The following is a 16,101-nucleotide window of genomic DNA, read 5'->3' as shown; positions in this document are numbered from 1 at the left end:
AAGTTTATGGGGTGTTAGCATTGAACCCAGGGCTTTGTTCAATCCAGGCAAGCTGTTACAGCCTAACCCTGGAGATTAAGTTATAAAAAGCAGAATGACCTTTTTTTTTTTTTTTTTAACCCCATGGTGGAAGGCTGATGGCATCACACAGCCAGCAGCAGCATGCACCCCCAGCAGCCGCAAAACGACCTCTAATCTCAGTCTCTTTGTTTCTTAGGTCATCAGGTTCCTGTAAACCAGCTCTCATAGTCTGAGGACACTCGCCTTCTAGAGAGAAAGCCAGAAGTAATGGGCTGTCTTGGCATTAGAGCTAAGACTAGGTGTAATGGAACAATACTTTTAATTCTAGCATTTAGGAGGCAAAGGCGGGGCCATTGGTTCACACGAACCCAGGAACCCAAGAAAGAAAGAGACGGCGGTGAGAAGTCAGTCTGCTTTTTATAACTTAATCTCCAAAGCTGGGCTGTAGCTCAGGAGGTAGAGAGCGTGCCTAAATGTGTGAAGCCCTGGATCCAATGCTAATACCACATTTTGTGAGCTCCAGGACAACTAGGGCTACATAGAAAAACCCTGCCTCAACCAACCAACCAAATAAATGAAGAACAAATAGAAGAGAGCAGACACATGCTAACTCCTGCTAGAAGGTCCCCTGCTGTGCAAAAGCATAATTTAAAATAGAATGGAAAGTGTGTGGACTGGCGAGATGGCTCAGAGGGTGAAGGCGTTTGCCGCTGAGCCTGAAAACTGACTTCAATCTCCAGGACCTACTCAGTGGCGGGAAAGAACTTCTGACCTCCACGTGTGTGTCAGGAGATCAGTGGTTTACACGTTATAAAAGGACATAAGTCCTTCTAGTGCTTGATGTGTCTGGCTACTTGTTCACTTTTTTCCACCTTCTTCTAAAGATTCATTTCGTGTGTGTGTGTTCTGCTCGCACATGCGCCTATGTGCCACTGTGTGCCTGGTGCCTGAAGAGGTCAGAAAAGGGCTTGAGAGCTCGGGAATTGGGTTCACAGACAATTTTGAGCCACCGTGTGGGCACTGGCAATCAAACCTCCGTCCTCTGCAAGAGCGACAGGGCTTTAAATGCTGAGCCGGCTCTCCAGCCCCCACCTTTTTCATGTTTTAAAATGATATTTTAGGTACTTACAGCAGTTTGTTTGTTAAAATACTATGATACAGCCGGTCATGGTGGCGCACGCCTTTGACCCCAGCACTTGCGGAGGCAGAGGCAGGCAGATCTCCGTGAGTTTGAGGCCAGCCTGGTCTACCAAGACAGCCTAAGGCTACACAGAGAAACCCTGTCTTGAAAACAAACAAATAAACAAACAAGCCTATGATACATTATTCTAAGGATCCAGAAAAGGAAAATATATTTATTCTCAAATATATGAACTAATAAATGTAATTTAAAAATATATTACAGCCAGGCGTGGTGGTGATCCCAGCACTCAGGGAGGCAGAGGCAGGCAGATCTCTGTGAGTTCGAGTCCAGCCTGGTCTACAAAGCAAGTCCAGGATGGCCAGGGCTACACAGAGAAACCCTGTCTCAAAAAAAAAAAAAAAAAAAAGAAAAAGAAAAAGAAAAAAGAAAAAAAAAAGAAAGAAAAGAAAAGAAAAAGAAAAAGAAAAAATATATTTCCTTTTTGTTTGGTTGGTCTGTTTTTTGAGACATGGTCTCAATATGTAGCCCAAACCAAATGACCTGGAACTTGAAGCAAGCCTGCTACCTCAAAGGATTATAGACAGGGGCCATTGTAATTGAAGTATATTCTAACTAGAATAGACATGGGGGGCGGGGGAGGCTTTTAGGTATGTTGAAGAATCTAGCTCTTTTCACATGGTGTAGATGTAGCCCTGGCCAACTAAACACAAAATAGAGCCTTCAGTGGCTCCCCACAGTGTCCAGGATCAAGCCCAAGTTCCTTGCTGGGCTCTAGCTCCGCTTTCCCTCCCATTGCACACGCCCCCGCACTGCCCCTCCTGCCCCAGCTAGGAGAACCACCTGCTCCCCACCAGCAGGCACTGAGCTCCTTCTTCAGGCCTGTGGTACAGGGACTGAAATCTGCCTCAAATCCATGATACTGAGTTTACACAAATGCTGTAAAATTACCTCCTTGGGCTTAGGATGTGGCTCAGTGGTGGAGTTGCTTAGGGTGTTTAGGGTCCTGGGTATCACCTCTAGCCTGGAAAACAGAAACAGATAGCAACAAGAATAACAGAACTCTCCTGCCGCTCAGTAAGAGCGGTTCTGCCCGTCAGCTTCACAATAGCAACTGTTTCCTTATACTGGCTGGACTAAGTACTTAACTGCAAACCCTTGAAGGTAGAGGCCGAACTAGACTATCCCTGGAGACTTGGCTCTCACAGCCTGGCCCAGGGTAAGAGTCTAACAAAGCATCCAATGTGCGTGCCCATTTCTTCTCAGATAAAACCACGCCCTTTCCCACCGATCACATCCTCCCCCGTGGGTCTTTCTCTTCCCCGTCGAATTCATCTCTTTGTTGTTGTTTTGAGACAAGGTCTCCCTGTGCAGCCCAGCCTAAGTAGAGATGGGGAGAGTATGGGGATGGGGGGAGCTAAAGTTCCCTCCCCCACCATCTGACCGATGTCTCTCTCTCACCAGCAGAGAAGTATCCTTACGCCTTGTTCAACACAGCTTGACAACATCCTCAGTGGAGAAGACCGCTCACACAGAGGTAACAAGTTCTGGGAATCTCCGACTGGACTGCTGGCTTGGTTGGCAGTACAGCTCCTTCACCTTCATCCCTGTGAGAGCGCATCTACGCAGTGGCTCAGGGGCCCCCAGGAAACACTGTTCCGCTTCCTTGTTAACCCTTTGAAGAAAATGGCTTCAAATCACCAACATTCTATATATGATTATGGTGACGATGGTGAAGGGAGGCTTTCTTGAAGAAGAGGTGGGGCTCTTGGCTGGGCTTCGTTTTCTTTCTTTCTTTTTTAAAGATTTATTTATTATTTACACAGCATTCTGCCTGCATGTGTGCCAGCAGGCCATAAGGGCACCAAGAAGATGGTTATGAGCCACCACGTGGTTGCCGGGAATTGAACTCAGGACCTTTAGAAGAATAGCCAGTGCTCTTAACCTCTGAACCATCTCTCCAGCTCCAAGCCAATGTTCTTAACCTCTGAGACATCTCTTTGGCCCCCTTAATTTTCTTTTAAAAACCTCTTAGCCAGTATGCTTAGAGTCCGTGCATGCATGGGTGCATGCGTGTGTGTGTGTGTGTGTGTGTGTGTGTGTGAGACAAGCAGAGGTTGACTTCCCTGTCTTTCACCTTTATTTTTTCACCTGGCTAGCCAGTGAACCCCCGTCTCTTCCGCCCCAGCCCTGAGGTTACAGGTGGACTCCGCAGCTGGACTTTGGCTTTTTAATGTGTGTGTTGGGGATCTGAACTTAGGTCCTTATTTATGTCCAGCAAGCCCGTTACCCTCTCAGCCATCTTTCCAGACCACAAAAAATGAAGTTTTTAATTTTTTTGGTTTTATGTTTTTGTTTTTTGTTTGTTTGTTTGTTTTGTTTTGTTTTTGTTTTACCTGCGTGCATGTTTCTATGTGTACCATTTCCACGCCTGGTACCCCAGGAGGCAAGAGGGGGGCAGTGGATACCTCACACTGCAGTTGTAGACGGCTGTGTGGGTGCTGGGAATCCAGCCTGCGTCCTCTGGAACAGTGGCTCTCAACCTTCCTTTTGCTGTGGCTCTTTAATACAGTTCCTCGTGTTGCAGTGGCCCCCAACCATAAGATTATTACGTTGCTACTTTATAACTGCAATTTGCTGCTGTTAAGGCTCATAATGTAACTACCTGATATGCAACCCCCTGGGCCGTTATGACCCACGGGTTGAGAGCGATTACTCTAGACGAATAGCCAGAGCTCTTAACTGCCGAGCCATTTCTCCAGCCATTCCCTCCCTCCAAATATCTTTTAGGAAAAAAAAAATTCCAACTCCGCTTCATACTGGCTAGCCCTGAGATTCTTTGTTTTTAAGTTAAGTTTTTATTTAATTAAAATATAATTACATGATATGTCCTTCTGTATCTCCTATGTCTCTTTTTCTAGTTATTCTTGTTATCTATCTATCTATCTATCTATATATATATATGTTTAGTGTTGCTTGTTCTTGTGTTTCTTGGGCTCACCGCCTGGCATTGGCTACCCGTTAGGAGTCCCCTCCCAGAGGAAGACTATTTCCTCTCAGTTTTTCATCTAGGGGCGGGGCCATGTGAGATGTAGTCATCGTTCAGTCCCTGCTTAATTTAAGCAGCCGTACTGTTGAGATTTCCTGAGGTAGCCTGAAATGACTTCCCTGTTGAGGCCCTGAATCCGGGGTTGCCCTGTGGTTCCTAAGGGATGAAGGGAATTCCTCAGACTTCTGAGGGTGACAGAATGGCTGAAAGTGGCTCTGTTCTTGTCCCCTTGACAGAGCTAATCATGAACTAGGGCTGGCTTAGGACTTACGGCAGTCCTCCTGCCTCAGCAGCCGAGTGTTGGGAAGACTGCATCTCCATGGCTGGTTTAACACACTCACTTCCACTAGCAAAGCACTTCACTTTCAGAGTACTTTTTCACTTACTCCTTTTGCCTCTAAATTCAGTGGTTGGGAGGCTGAGGCAAGGTTGCTGTGAGTTTGAGGCCAGCCTGGGCTACACATAGTGAATTCCAGGCCATCCAAAGCTACAGAACGACATTCCGTCTCAAAATATCATTTTTAATTCTTTTCCTCACAACAACGTCAGTACTGAGAATCCTGAGAGGAAGGGACAGAAATTTGTTTACTGAGGGTCAATGAAGTGCCCAAACATTTATATTGTTTTTGAAAACTCTCTAATCCTTTGAGGCAAATGTTGTTTCATTTTGAGCTAGCCTGGAACAGCCTCCTGCTTCAACTTCCAGAGACCTGCCATTTGCTGCTACGTGCCAGCCATGCACCATTCAGCAATATTGTTTTAGATAATGCAGGCCTGTGTGGCATAACCTGAAGAGCACACTGCTATTGGGGGACAGAGCTGTTTGGAACCCAGATATTCGTACTTTAACTATTTCCCCTGTTCCTTGACACCAAAGGAACAGATTTGCTTATTACTCCTCAAGCTAGATTGACCCAAAAAAACATTTCCTGAATTTCAGCCCACACATCTTCCATCAGACCCTTTGCAATCTTTAAAAAGATTTATTGAACTATATGTGTGTTGGGGGGTTATGTACATGAAGGCTATAGACACTGGATCCCCTGGAGTTAGACACAGTTATGAACCACCTTTTGCAGATGCTGAAAGCCAAACCTGAGTCCTCTGCAAGTGCTCTTAAACTATGGCGCCATCTCTCTGGCCTCCAACTTGCGTTTTATCTAAAGCATGTAAGAAGTTAATTAGTCCCATATCTTCCTGTGTTACTTAATTGTTCTATTTTCTTTTATTTTAAAGAGTAAGCACAGATATTCTGCCTGCATGTACACCTGCAGGCCAGAAGAGGGCCCCAGATCTCCTAATAGATGGTTGTGAGCCACGGTGTGGTTGCTGGGAACTGAACTCAGGACCTTTGGAAGAACAGCCAATGCGCCTAACGTCTGAGCCATCTCTCCAGCCCTTTTTCTATTTTCTTTAGATGGCACAAGATAGTATTAGCTGGGCATGGTAGCAGACACCCGTAATCTCAGCACGCAGAAAGCTGAGAAAGGAGGATAATGACCTCAAGACGGCCTGGCCTACATAGAGAGACTGCATAGAAAGAAATACAGCAACAGCAAAGACCCAGAGTAACTCAGCAGACTCCCGCCAGTTGTTAAAATTAAGTTTATTCTACAGAATCCTAGATAAATGCTTGTAGATCTGCCAAGACTCCAAGCTGGGCCTTTTCTTTTAACCTTATTTTTTAGATTTATTATTTTCTGTGTATGAGCAGTTTCCCGCATAGGTGTGCCCATCGTGTGCCAGCCCAGTGCGTGTGGAGATCAGAAGAGGGCAGGGCGTCAGCTCTCCCTAGATCCTGAGTTCGAGATGGTTTCTAGGAATGGAGCCCGGGGTCCTTTGGAAGAGCAGCCTGTGCTCTTAATCGCTGAGCCGTCTTGCCATCACTTGCAAGCGGGGATCGCAAGCCGGGACTGTAGACAGCTTGGCCCAGGCTTCTGCTCTGTCAGGCCACCTTCCGGGGTCTCCCAGGAAAGAACAAATGAGCCGAACCCAAGCAGCAACAGGTTCCATATCTTAGTATTTCTTGCTTCTCTTAGCGCCTTTCCCACTCATGTAGCCCCCTTCGCTTCTCAGGGATAGTCTTAAAGCACAATACCTTTGCACCGGGCATCTGGTCGCTTTAAAGGACTTCGTGGCCAGCCCGCCCCCTTCTCTGCGCTGCTGTTGTTAAGCGGACCATTGTTTTATGTCCGCCGACAGTTAACCCCGGGACTCCTTCCTTGCCTCCTCCAGGTTCCTGGGATTGGGAATGTGGCCTGGTAACCTGGCAACCACTGAACTACCCGCCGAGGGTGAATGTAGGGGCGTTGGGGTTTATGCTTTACGGTTGGGTTCCTCCTGGCTCTTAACGGAAGCTGGCTGCAAAGCCGAGCGTCCCCGCCCCCCCGTTGCCATAACAACAGTATACAACCCCCTGCAGCCTTGCTGCGTCTTCCCGGCCTCTCCTCACCAAGGTCGACTCTACAATTACTTCTAGAGGAACAGAGTCAGGGTCTGTGTCCCCTTCCGAAGCCAACCCCGTTCGTCTGGGAAGCGGTGTTAAGCAGAGAGGTCGAATTAGACCAGCAGGAATTGGGGGGTGGGAGGGGGAACCCGGGGATGAGGTGTGGGTAGGGGAGGAGAGGAGGATTCAGTAGGGGAGATTTTGGGAGAAGGCATAGAACTCTACCAAAGGGAATTCGGGAAGCAGGACACCAGGCTGCCGGGGCAGGGTTGGTGAGGGCAGGAGCAGGAGAGTGTCCTGAAGGAAGCAGGGGTCCTCCCAACAGAGACTGGGAACCCAAAGATGTCATCTAGGATGAGGACAGACTCCCGGGTGGGAGTTCAGACGTGACAGGGACTGCGGAGGGTACCTGTCAAGGGAGGTGAGGGCTGGGGTTGGGAGCCGAGGCCTCCCTCAGCACCAGGACTGAGTTTCACCTGACTCCAGAGCTCAGAGAGGAGAGAGATGTCGGACGAAGATGAGCTGGATGACATTGATGCAGATCAGTATGATCTGGAGAAAGAAGAAGATGAGAGGGAGATGGATGACTGGGAAGACTACAGAAAAGAAGGCGAAGAGGTCTCCGAGGAAGTGAGAGCCTGGAGGAGGAGGGGTCCCGGGACTTGGCGCTAGTGGGGGGAGCCGCAAATGCGTGTCTCTGTTACCCTCCTCTTGCAGTGGGTACCCACGCCCCTCACGGAGGCCATGATGAAGGAAGGGCTCTCTTTACTCTGCAAGACTGGCAATGGACTGGGCCATGCTTACATTAAGCTGGAGGCTAAGGACAGGTGAGGGCCTAGAGCCTTTCCCTCGCTCATTCCTGAGCACTCAGCTCTCTCTCATCATGATGTACTGGGAGAAGGACAGAATCTGCCTTTCAGAACTTCCGAGACTCACTCTCTGGTGGGCTGGGAGGGTAGCTCAGCGGGTAGAGCTTGTCTGGCATAGCCAACGCTCTGGATTCTTCCCCTGGTATGGTAAAACAGCACACCTAAGCTGCTCCGGGGCCTCTGAAATGTGTGTGAGAGTACTTTTGCTTCTGGTGCCCTTCATTGTGGGGTCTCTGCCCGGGCCTGGACGCGGAGCTTAGGGGTAAGGTGCTAGTTCCGATCCCTGCACTGAAGACCAAGAACAAAACTTCCCCTGCCCCTCTTCCCCCTCCCCCCCCCCCGTCAGCCCCTTACAAGCTCCTTCGGGGTTGCCCTCCGTTTGAGCACCTCTCCCCAGTTCTTGCTGGGTTCTTACCCTCCCTGGTGGACCTTGGCTCTGCCGTCTCCTAGGGACCTCACGGACATCAACATCCTGCGTGCCTTCATCCATCTCCGCTACGTGGATATCTCTGAGAACCACATCACAGACCTGTCACCACTCAACGGCCTCACTCACCTACTGTGGCTCAAGGCTGACAGCAATCAGCTCCGGAGTGCCCGGCTGAACGACCTGCCCTACCTGCAGATCGCCAGTTTTTCCTACAACCAGATCACGGACACTGAAGGCATCTCCCATCCCCGTCTGGGAAGCCTGGACCTTAAAGGTGCGTCCTTAGGAAGAGAAACCCCGAACGTTCCTTTCTAGCAGGGGGCGGCTGACAGAAGTAGGCGCTACATAATTCGCCCCCCCCCCCCCGGCTTAGCCACAAAGCCATCTCTCTGTATGCGTTCACTCATTTGCCAAGACATACGGAGGGCTAGTGATTGAATCCAGCAGTAAAGCCTCGCCTACACTCATACCAGGGTGTATGCCCGCCCCCCCCGCAAAGACACTTATTAAAATTCATCATAATATTATTTCTTAAATTTTATTTTTAATCAGATGTAGATAGATATGTGCAGGTGTCTGTGGAGACCCGAAAAAAAAAAAAGTGTTAGTTTCCCATGATCTGCCTGATGTGGTGGGTGCTGGGAACTGAACCCAGTTCTTCAGGCTGGAAATACGACAAGGAGAAAAGTCCAAAATCTCGATTTTAATGGAAAGTCCATTCTAGTTTAAGTTAACAGTGAGCATAATAAGTAAATGCAAGCCAGGCATGGAGGCTCACAACTGTAATCCCCACGTGCTGGAGGCTAGCACCTGATCGCTGAGGTTCAAGGCCAGCCTGGGCTTCACAGGGAGTTACAGGTCAGCTTGGCCTACAGAGGGACCCTGTCTAAAGCAGAACTCAAAGAGGAGAAAATGCTTTTGAAAAATAGATGGAGAAAGACCATTGTGAAAGGCACAGGTGACTGTCTGTGGCGTGTGTGTATGGCACAAGGGGTTGAACCTAGGGCCTTATGCATGCTAGTCAAGCACTCATCCACTGAGCCATATCCTCAGCTCTATTACAACTTCTTATTTTTCATAAGGTTTTTAAAGAGCTGGGCGCAGTGGCACACACCTGTAATCACTGCCCTTGGGGAGGCAGAGGCAGGCAGATCTCTGAGTTTGAGACCAGTCTGGTCTACACAGTGAGTTCAGAACAGTCAAGGCTATACAGAGAAACCCTGTCCCAAAACAAACAAACAAATGATTTAAAAATGTTTCTTTGTTTATGTGTTTTATGTATGAGCGCCTTGTATGTGTGCCCAGCATTGGATTCTATTATAGATGGACTGTGAGCCACCATGCAGTTTCCAAGAATGGAACTCAGTACCTCTGAGCAGTCAGTGTTCTGAGCCCCTAAGCCATCTTTCCAGTCCCGACTTACTTTTATTTATTTATTTATAAAATAATTTATTTATTTTTATTTTATGTGCATTGGTGTTTTGCCTGCATGGATGATCTTGGAGTTACAGACAGTTGTGAGCTGTCATGTGGGTGCTGGGAATTGAACCTGGTCCTCTAGGAAGAGCAGTCAATGCTCTTAACCACTGAGCCAGCTCTCCAGCCCCCTTATTATTTGCTTTTTAAATTTTATCCTCTGCATTGGTATGAAGGGGTCAGATCCATGGAACTGGAGTTCTAGACAGTTGTAAGCTGCCATGTGGTTGCTGGGAATTGAACCTGAGACCTTCAGAGGGGCAACTAGTGCTCTTAACCACTGAGCCATCTCTCCACACCCCCACCCGACTTACTTTGAATTTGGGGGCTTGAACTCACTTAGTGGTAGCCCAGGAAGGCTGTAGATTTGTGACTCTGCAGCTTTGGGCTCCTAGGTAGCTGGGACCATGGGTCTGAACCCCTGAGCCCAGCACAAATGACAATTTCAAACTGGTTTGAGGAAAACATCACCTGACCAAAGATGTGCAGGAGGGAAGGAGGTCGGCCTTGTGCATGGCCGAGGCATTACCAATTCATTCTCGAAACACAGATGGGCAAAGCCGGGCCCACTTGCCTCAGGGCTCCAAGGAGCTTCGTCTTGGGCTGTTCCTCTTCGCCTTCCACTCTGCGTTAGAAGGAGAGAAGATGCAGGGGAACACTGAACTTTGAGGAAGGACCTCTGAGCTCTCGATTCCCTCCTTTTCTGCAGGTAACCGCATCCGCTTTGTGACCGGGCTGGACCCTGAGAAGCTGGCTAACCTGCACACTCTGGAGCTTCGGGGGAACCAGATAGAAAGCACAGAGGGGATCAACCTTCCCAACCTAAAGAACCTCTACCTGGTAGCTCGCTGGGCCCTCGGGTGGCGCAGGGAAGGGAACGCGGCCTTGGCTTCTGGCAGGCTCAGCCACTAGTGGGCTTCATCACCATGGTGATTGGTGAGGAGCCCTCACGGGCCGTCTGAGGCTGTGGAAATAGAAAATTAAAACAGTAAGTACAGTGCTAGCCCTTGGGAGGCCGGTGAGGAGGGCTGCTGAGAGTGAGAGGCCAGCCTAGGTGACAGAATAACTCTTGTCTCTCAGAGGGAAAGGGTGAGAGAAAGGGGGGCTTCCAGCCTAGTAGGGCTATCATATATGATGCACGGAAAATGCAGAGGAGATGTTTTGATACAGGTTGTTGCAAAATGTGCTTTCCAGGTGCAGAGAGCAGGCTAAGGAGACCACTTAAATATTCATTTGTTCTTTTATTTATCAAGACAGGGTTGACCTGAAGTCACTATGTAGTTGAGAATGCCCTTGACTCCCCTGATCTTCCTGCCTCCCCCTCCCAAGTGCCAGGATTCCAGTATGTACCGTTATAATGCATTGTATTTTTTTGTTCGTTCGTTTGTTTTGTTTTTTTTGAGACAGGGTTTCTCTGTGTAGCCCTGGCTATCCGGGAACTCTATAAACCAAGCTGGCCTTGAACTCAGAGATCCAATGGCCTCTGCCTCCTGAGTTGTTTTTAAGGGTCAGACCAGGTAGCCCTGGCTGGCCTGGAAATCACAGTAATCTGCTTGCCTCAATCTCCCCAGCGCTGGGATTTGCAGGTGTGTGCCACCATATCTTGTTTTATTACTTTCAAAAAGTATTTATTTTAGCGAGGCAAGGTGGCACACACCTTTAATCCCAGCACTCGGGAGAGAGAGGCAGATGGATCTCTGTGAGTTCATGGCCAGCCTGATCTATGAGGCAAGTCCAGGACGGCCAGGCCTCTGTTACACAGAGAAACCTTATCTTGAAAAGCAAAAACAAAAATTATTTTTATGTCTGAGTGTTTCAGCTACATGTATGTATGTATGCATGTATGTATATAATATGTATGTACGTTTTTGTGTATGTGCGTGTATGTATGTTTGTGTAGCACCATGGGTGTGCCTAGTGCCCCTAGCTATCAGGAGGAAGTCAAATCCCCTGAAACTGGAGTTAGAGCTGGCTTTGAGCTGCCATGTGGTGCCGGGAACCGAACCTGGGTCTGCTAAAAGAACAGTAGGGTGCCTTTAACTGCTGAGCCACTGCTCTCACCCCAAGTCTACTTGATTTTTGAGACAGGATCTCCCTGTGTGGCATACACTGGCCTGACTCCTCGGTAGCTCAGACTTGTCCTCTTACCCATCCCCCACGTGAGCGCTGGGGTCACAGGTGAACCCTGCCCACCAGGCTCTAAGTGTCCATCCTTCTAGCCTGGGCCTGCTGAATTCTGGAATAGCACTGCAGCCACTTCTCACTTGGTGAGCGGGGCTCCTGGATCGAGGGCAGGTTCAAGCAGCTGTCCTGTAGGTCAAGGTGGCTTTGAGGGGACAAATAGCAGGAGCATACAGCCAAGCTTTTGTCGTGGTGGCAGCTTCTTTTTTCTTTTCCTTTTGTTTAACTTTTCTTTCTTCTTCTGTATGGGGGATTGAAATTAGTGCCTTATACGTGTTATAGGAGCGTTCTACCACCAAACTGCTTCCCTAGCCCAGGAACTATTACGTTTCTAGTTTCCAGTGACAGATTTATGTATACATTTATTATTACTGTTGTTGTTTTGGTTCTGGGAAATCTAGTCTTTGGGCTTCTCTCTCTCTCTCTCTCTCTCTCTCTCTCTCTCTAGCTAAAAATCACCCTACAATTATTTCTTATTGTATGTGGGGGCATGCACAGCAGGGCATGATCTGGAAGTCAGAGGATGAACAGCTGGCATTGGTTTATCCTCTACCATGTGGGTATGGGGGAATGAACTCAGGTTGTCAAGCCTGGCTGCGAGCACCTTTACTCACTGAGCAATCCTGCTGGCCCCTTTGTCTTGGTGTGTGTCTTGGGGCTGCGGGGTGGGGGTGTCATATTTGAGACAGGGTCTCACACTAGAGTCCAGGCAGGCCTAGAGACCCATGAGGTAGCCCAGACCGGCTTCTAGGTCATGAAAGTTCTCCTGCCTCTGTCTCCTCAATACTAGGATTTAGGATTTACCACATCTAGATTTGCACTTCCTTCTTTCTTTATTTTTTGAGAGAGGATTTCTCTGTGTAGCCTTGGCTGTCCTGGACTCGCTTTGTAGACCAGGCTGGCCTCAGACTGACAGAGATCCACCTGCCCCTGTCTCCCCGAGTGCTGCGATCCCAGGAGGGTGCCACCGTGCCCGGCCGTACTTCATTTATTTATCACCCTATCTCTCCCTATTCCCCTTCTCCACTCTCCCCACTTTATTTGGATTTCTTTGCCTCATCCTTTTCCAACCTCCCCTCTCTGCTCCCCTCTCTGGGCCAACGTACTGTACGCTGGGCGTAGGCTCAAAACATGCTGAAGAAGGTGCAAGGCCTGGAGAACCTGGGCAACTTGACCACCCTGCACCTGCGAGACAACCAGATTGAGACCCTGGATGGCTTCTCCAAGGAAATGAAGTCGCTGCAGTACCTCAACCTGAGGTATGGCTGTGCATCCTCTCTGAGACCCACCTCGCCCCCGCCCACCACCAGGAGCAGCGTCCGAGCCAGTCAGTGCTCCTCTCCCAGTACCTTGTCCTTCTGAATCCCATCCTCAGCCTCTCTTTCTTCAGCATTTGCTTTGAAGGGCAACACAGAGATCTTCTGGGGATCCCTGAATCCTTACAGTACTTCAATCTACGATGAATAAGAACATATTGTGTTTAGTAGGGCCTATGCTGTGCTTTAGGGACATCTTAAAGAATCAGAAGTAGTCCCTATTTCCTTCTTTTTCTTTTCTTTCTTCCTACCTTTCTTTCTTTCTTTCTTTCTCTTTTTCCCTTCCTTCCTTCCTTCCTTCCTTCCTTTTCTTGTTTTGATTTTCTCTCTCTGTCTTGCAATGTTCCCCTCCCCCCCTCCCACCAGCCCTTGGGTTGGCCCCAGCCTCCTGCCCCCTGGGTAGCTGAGGCTATAGGCATTCACCACTGTGTTGTTAGTTCCTGTTTTTAAGTGATTCACAGCCTCACTCCAATGCCCCTTCCCTGTCTGTATCCTACATGAATGCCCTTCTTTCTCCTTGGTCCCAATTACCCTTTCCATTTCTTGTGTCTTTTCTCCTGAGCTGAGTACTATCTGTGAAGGACAGTCCTTAACCTGTGATAATTAAACATAAGATGTAGCTGGCAGGGGGCAGTGGTGGCACACACCTTTAATCTCAGCACTCAGGGAGGCAGAGGCAGACAGACCTCTGAGTTCGAGGCCAGCCTGGTCTACAGAGGGAGTTTGAGGACAGCCAGGACTATACAGTGAAAGCCTGTCTCAAAAAACCAAAAACCAACCAAACAAAAAGCGTTAAGGCCAGATGTAGTATCACAACCCCGTAATCTGGGATTCAAAGGCAGGAGGATTGCTGCTGAGGGGGTAGCCAGATCCATACAGTAAATAGTTCTGTGCCAGCCAGGGGTACATAGTGAGACAGTAAAACAAACAAACAAATAAACATCAACAACAGAACAAACAAGGATCAAAACAAACCAAAACAATAACAGCAACAAAAATGTGGTGGCTCAAACTTACAATTCTAGCACCCGGGAAGCTGAGGCAAGAGGATTTCTTTGAGTTTGAGCCAGCCTGGGGTGCACAGCCATACCCTGTCCCCACCCCACTCCCACCCACAAGGAAGGCAGGAGAAAGAAGGAGATGGGTGGACACACCCAGGGTCAGGGGCATTTTTTCCTCAGCACCTCTTTCCTGATGGACAATTCTTTTAATTTTCTGATGGGTCTATCAGCCATACCCGGTGTGTGGAATATGTACTTTCTGACTGAGCCTAATAAAATGCCAGCAGAGCTCATGGAAATGCTTCATGAAGGCCAGAAACATCAGTTAAGATCAGGCTGGAACACTTAAAAATGGTTGCATAGATGTTTGAAAGCAGGAGCATACAGAGGCTTGGAAAGAAGTACGTCAGAAGACTGAGCTTTTTACTGTTTTTTTTTTCTTTTTCTTTTCTTTTTTTTTTTTTTTTTTTTGAGACAGGGTTTCTCTGTGCAGCCTTGGCTGTCCTGGAACTCACTTTATAGACCAGGCTGGCCTCAAACTCAGAGATCCACCTGCCTCTGCCTCCCAAGTGCTGGGCTTAAAGGTGAGCACCACCACATCAGGCTAAGACTGAGATTTTTATTCAAGCCGGTAGATCCCATCCATCCCCATCTCTGGGTTTCTTGCCAAAGGAAGCTCCACCACCACCACCCCCAGCACCCCATTCTTAGGTCCGATCTCCTCCTGCGCTGACCTGATCCTTCTAACACCTGTTGTGGTACAGCTGACACAGAAAGTGCTCCTCTCCAGATATAAGATGGGATGAGTGAGGCCTAGCTTTGCTGCTCCAGATTTTTAAGATGACACGTCACAGAGTTGGTGTTGGCATTTAGGGATTCCTTGAGGGATAGAGGGGCAATTGGGGGAATTGGGGAATCGGAAGGCTCCAAGCCTGGTCCTCAACCACCCTTGCTTCTAGGGCCCAGCGGGAGGCCTTTCTTAGGGAGCAAGCCCAGGGGAGCCAGCCCAGTCCCTAGCTGGCGATCAAAGCCCAGCTCCCTGGGTTAACCCCTTGTGTGACCCCATCCACAGGAATAATTTGATCAGTGACCTGGGGGAGCTGGCCAAACTTCAGGACCTGCCGAAGCTGCGAGCCTTGGTGCTGCTGGAAAACCCGTGTGCGGACGAGACTGACTACCGCCAGGAGGCCCTGGTGCAGATCGCACACCTGGAGCGCCTGGACAAAGAGTTTTTTGAGGAGGAGGACCGGGCGGAGGCCGACGAGATCCGCCAGAGGCTCAAGGAGGAGCAGGAGCAAGACCAAGAAGTAGACCATGACATGGAACCGTACTCGCCGACATTGGTTTAGTGGTTCTTTCCGCCTGCAGGGACAGTAAGGGTGATGCCAGGAAGGCCGCTGGGGGGATGGGGGAGGGAAGAGGTCAAAGGGGGGCACACAGGAGGAGAGGGCCAGGAGAACCCTTTGCAGAGACCAGAGTTAGGGGCCTGGAGCTACCTTAGGTATGGAAGAAAAGATCAGAGAGGTTCGGGAAGAGCGGATGAAAAGACGCAGGAGACCAGAAGAGCGAGAACCAGTGAGAACTGGGAGCGGTGGGCAGAGGACCCGCTGTGCGGCCGGGCCTGGCAGAGAGGCTGGGAAGGCCTGGAAAGGGTAGGCCATGGGAGCCCACCAGGGCAGGAGGTGGCCGGCGGTGTGTGGAGGACGTGGCTGAGCCAGGGAGAAGATCCCGCACTGAAAAGCTGAAGCTAAAAATAACAGAACAGCACGGGGTTGGGAGGCGAAAGGAGGGCAGAGAATCAGAGGGTCAGAGAGGCCTGGGGAAGGTGGGCATTTCGAGCGGTTCAGTCTTCACTTCTCTTCTTCCAGGAGGCCAAGGACACCAGCCTCCGGAACTGAGGAGAGCCATTCATTCCTAGCCCCGTCACAGGGAGTGGAGATGCTCCGTTTTGCCCTGGAAATCAAACCACATCCCAAAGGCCCAGGATCCGTGGCGGGTCCATCCCTATGTGGCTTGTTCTGTGTCCCTACACTCCTAAGCTCTCCCTGGAGTCTAGAACGGGGACGGCCGTCAGGCAGGTCAGGGGGGCATCCAGGAGGCGGACAGGGGCTGCCTGGAGAGGAGCTGAGGAGGTGGGCTGTGACGGGCCAGTTTGAGGTTTCAAATAAAAA

The 16,101-nt window shown here is 49.4% G+C and overlaps 1 protein-coding gene and 2 long non-coding RNA genes across 6 annotated transcripts; 1 reads left to right on the top strand and 2 right to left on the bottom strand.

Moving 5' to 3' along the window:
• Window positions 1-2,113: 2,113 nt before the first annotated feature.
• On the bottom strand, window positions 2,114-6,465 carry LOC132654291 (uncharacterized). Its single transcript, XR_009591956.1, has 3 exons — window positions 6,310-6,465; window positions 2,624-2,837; window positions 2,114-2,186 (listed from the first exon to the last, which is right to left on the bottom strand). It is a non-coding gene; the product is annotated as an uncharacterized LOC132654291 (long non-coding RNA).
• A 131-nt stretch (window positions 6,466-6,596) lies between these two features.
• Lrrc23 (leucine rich repeat containing 23) lies at window positions 6,597-15,938 on the top strand. Of its 3 annotated transcripts, none has more exons than XM_021636936.2 (8): window positions 6,597-6,705; window positions 7,144-7,275; window positions 7,375-7,484; window positions 7,977-8,230; window positions 10,142-10,272; window positions 12,736-12,872; window positions 15,003-15,273; window positions 15,799-15,938. In XM_021636936.2, the coding sequence occupies exons 2-8, from the start codon at window positions 7,162-7,164 to the stop codon at window positions 15,826-15,828; spliced, it is 1,047 nt and encodes a 348-aa protein (XP_021492611.1). In that variant the 5' UTR covers window positions 6,597-6,705; window positions 7,144-7,161; the 3' UTR covers window positions 15,829-15,938. The 3 variants fall into 3 exon arrangements, with proteins under 3 accessions (XP_021492611.1, XP_021492610.1, XP_060240174.1); XM_021636935.2 differs by having other exon boundaries at window positions 6,598-6,705; window positions 7,144-7,287; XM_060384191.1 differs by having other exon boundaries at window positions 6,650-6,764; window positions 7,144-7,287.
• On the bottom strand, window positions 8,544-15,007 carry LOC132654290 (uncharacterized). 2 transcript variants are annotated; one of them, XR_009591955.1, is made up of 5 exons: window positions 14,665-15,007; window positions 12,963-13,067; window positions 11,581-11,854; window positions 10,270-10,396; window positions 8,544-10,057 (listed from the first exon to the last, which is right to left on the bottom strand). It is a non-coding gene; the product is annotated as an uncharacterized LOC132654290 (long non-coding RNA). The 2 variants fall into 2 exon arrangements; XR_009591954.1 differs by having other exon boundaries at window positions 10,270-11,854.
• Window positions 15,939-16,101: the final 163 nt, after the last annotated feature.

Source organism: Meriones unguiculatus, chromosome 5, assembly GCF_030254825.1.
Source record: "Meriones unguiculatus strain TT.TT164.6M chromosome 5, Bangor_MerUng_6.1, whole genome shotgun sequence".
Classification (NCBI taxonomy): Eukaryota; Metazoa; Chordata; class Mammalia; order Rodentia; family Muridae; genus Meriones; species Meriones unguiculatus.
The sequence above is the reverse complement of the archived record's forward strand: the minus strand, read 5'-3'. Positions and strand labels throughout refer to the sequence as shown.

Excerpts from the sequence above, each read along its gene's own strand:
- Lrrc23 (XM_021636935.2), top strand. The coding sequence starts at position 7,162 with ATGTCGGACGAAGATGAGCTGGATGACATTGATGCAGATCAGTATGAT. Across the intron at positions 7,288-7,374 it reads GCGAAGAGGTCTCCGAGGAA|TGGGTACCCACGCCCCTCAC; the intron begins GTGAGAGCCTGG and ends CTCCTCTTGCAG. Across the intron at positions 10,273-12,735 it reads ACCTAAAGAACCTCTACCTG|GCTCAAAACATGCTGAAGAA; the intron begins GTAGCTCGCTGG and ends CGCTGGGCGTAG.